The sequence below is a fragment of the Engraulis encrasicolus genome, chromosome 7, assembly GCF_034702125.1.
Source record: "Engraulis encrasicolus isolate BLACKSEA-1 chromosome 7, IST_EnEncr_1.0, whole genome shotgun sequence".
Classification (NCBI taxonomy): domain Eukaryota; kingdom Metazoa; phylum Chordata; class Actinopteri; order Clupeiformes; family Engraulidae; genus Engraulis; species Engraulis encrasicolus.
This window is the reverse complement of record NC_085863.1, coordinates 25,776,878-25,779,377: the sequence shown is the minus strand read 5'-3', so window position 1 is coordinate 25,779,377 and position 2,500 is coordinate 25,776,878. Positions and strand designations below refer to the sequence as shown.

General features: G+C 48.7%; 1 protein-coding gene across 1 annotated transcript in view; it reads right to left on the bottom strand.

Moving 5' to 3' along the window:
- Positions 1 to 2,057: 2,057 nt before the first annotated feature.
- Positions 2,058 to 2,500, bottom strand: part of pcxa (pyruvate carboxylase a) — a 300,166-nt gene continuing 299,723 nt past the window's right edge. The window contains exon 21 of the mRNA XM_063203143.1: positions 2,058 to 2,322. Within this exon, the coding sequence (XP_063059213.1) occupies positions 2,071 to 2,322 (252 nt within the window). The 3' untranslated portion in view covers positions 2,058 to 2,070. The remainder of the gene's footprint in view (positions 2,323 to 2,500) is intronic.

Genomic DNA, 2,500 nt, shown 5'->3' with positions numbered 1-2,500 from the left:
TGGGTTGTTTTTGTCAGTGCAGTACCTGGAGCCCCATTAAGAGTGCAAGGGTGTCGAATTGTGAGTTGTGCTTTACTCCAGCTAACAAATAGTGAGGGGAATAAGAACCGTTAACAAAAAACATTAAACATTAACAATGAAAATGTGATTGTGCTGTATATTGTTACATTTCATGAGTCATTGGGATTGCCCCCTAAGATGTTCGCCTTTAAGAATATATTTAAAAACATAAAAACGTGATTAGAAGAGAGGCATATCATCCCAAAGTGACAATAACTGAACCTTTTAACGGACCATGTAGTGATTTAAAAAAATGTAAAACATGACATTAGGTGACGTTAGCCCCCCAAGAATGATAACCCAACGTTATAGACCCAGAAAACCCCATGTTAGCACATTAAAAGCTACTAAATCTCTAGCCGCCACTGATAGCGTGTGCATTTACTACAAGTAGCACGTTAAGACAAGCTAATTATACTCACGGTTCCTTATTGCTAATTACTTATGGCGACTTCTTGTATTCCACAGCTGACAATACATACTATATATATTAGCCTATGACATCCGCATTAAAGTCCTGCATCTGAGAGATACAGCTACAGCTAGGAGTAGATCGGGGGAGGGTGGGGGGCATGGGACATGGTTAGGCGATAAACCTGGCTAAGCTATCCTACAGGAAGAGGTATGCCTCATAATAGATCATCTGTAGGTTACATTTTGTTAAGAAAACGAGGACTACGAATTCTTCTATTATATGATTTACCACTAACTGAAGGCCAACTTCACCTGGTTTACTACTGAACCAGATTTTTGTTATAACCCCCCAGATTCGATCAAAAGAAGCATGAGAGCAGAACAGAAAGCTCCAGCTTAAAGACACACATACTCACACACACGCAAGCACACACACACACACACACACGCGCACACACACGCGCACACACACGCGCACACGCACGCGCACACGCACGCACACGCGCACACGCACACACACACACACACACGCGTGCACACACACACACACACACATACTCACACACACGCAAGCACACACACACACACACACACACACACACACAGAAAACAAAACAGTACACAGGCCCCAATGCCCTCCCCATATTCCTGGTTAATGTGCTTTAACAACTACTGCGATAGATCTCATCTTTTGTACAGTACATCTACAAAAATACATCGGTCTACTTTCTTGCCCACCCTCAACACCCATCATCAAACTACAATCTGATTGGCTCTCAGCCCTCAAGAGTGGTGTGGGGGAAGGGAAGCAAAAAGGGGGAGGGGGCAGAAGAGGGGAGGGGGGCAAGGGTGTGAAATGGATGAGGGTGGTGCTGATGTGAATGTCTCTGAAGAGTTATAAACATGCCATAACAATGTCATTACACGTCACAGCAATGCAAAATACAACATCACATCACACTGACACCAAACAACAATGTGATAATGTCATTACAACTTATTTGTCATTAATTAATGCCATGTCATAACATTGCTGGTCAGACTATCAAACTCCCAGACCTGCACCCACCCAAAACACTACTTCTCTCGACCTTCAATGCCAGGGTTGGGCCTCCTCTAAAACCCCAGCAATCACCATAACAATGCAACAACATTGTCACAATGTTTTACCAACACTGTTTGTCGCCCTCTTCAATCCAACACCCATTCTCTGTGCCTCCCCAACCCACCCCTAGCCTTGGTGTGCCATGTCAGGGGACAACCCCGCCCCAGTCCCCTCCCTCTCTACTCTGTGATCTCCACGATGAGGTCGAGACCCTCCCCTAGTGCCTTTTGTAAGAGACCTCCTGTACGGCATACACCCTCTACCCCTCACACCCATTCCCCCAACAAAAAACACCCGCCCTAATCCCCCACCCCACCCCAGCCTTGGTGCTTCGTGTCTGGGTGAACCCCTCTCCTCCTCCTCCTCCTCCTCCTCCTCCTGCTCATCTCTACTCAGTGATCTTCATGATCAGGCTGGTGACACCATCTCCTCCTCCTCCGCCTCGTCCTCCGCCTCCTCCTCTCCCCCTCTTCTCCTCCACGTCCTCCTCTCTACTCGGTGATCTCCATGATCAGGTCGTCTCCCTCCAGACTGGAGTCTGCGTTGACGTAGACCTTGGCGATGGTGCCGGCGATGGGCGAGTTGACCACGGTCTCCATCTTCATGGCGCTCAGCACGCAGAGCGGCTGGCCCTTCTCCACCGTCTCGCCCTGCTTCACCTTCACCTCCACCACCTTGCCCGGCATCGGGGCGCCCACCTGGCCGCGCACGTCCTTCAGGGCCTTGGGGTGGAAGTGCATCTCCTGTGGAGAGGAGAGAGGAGGGAGAGGAGGGAGAAGAGGTTGGGTTAAGGTTGTGTGAGAGTAAGTGTGTGTGTGTGTGTGTGTGTGTGTGTGTGTGTGTGAGTAAGTAAGTGTGTGCGAGTAAGTGTGTGCGCCTTTGGCTAGAAGTGCATCTCCTGTGGAGAAAGGGGAAATATGT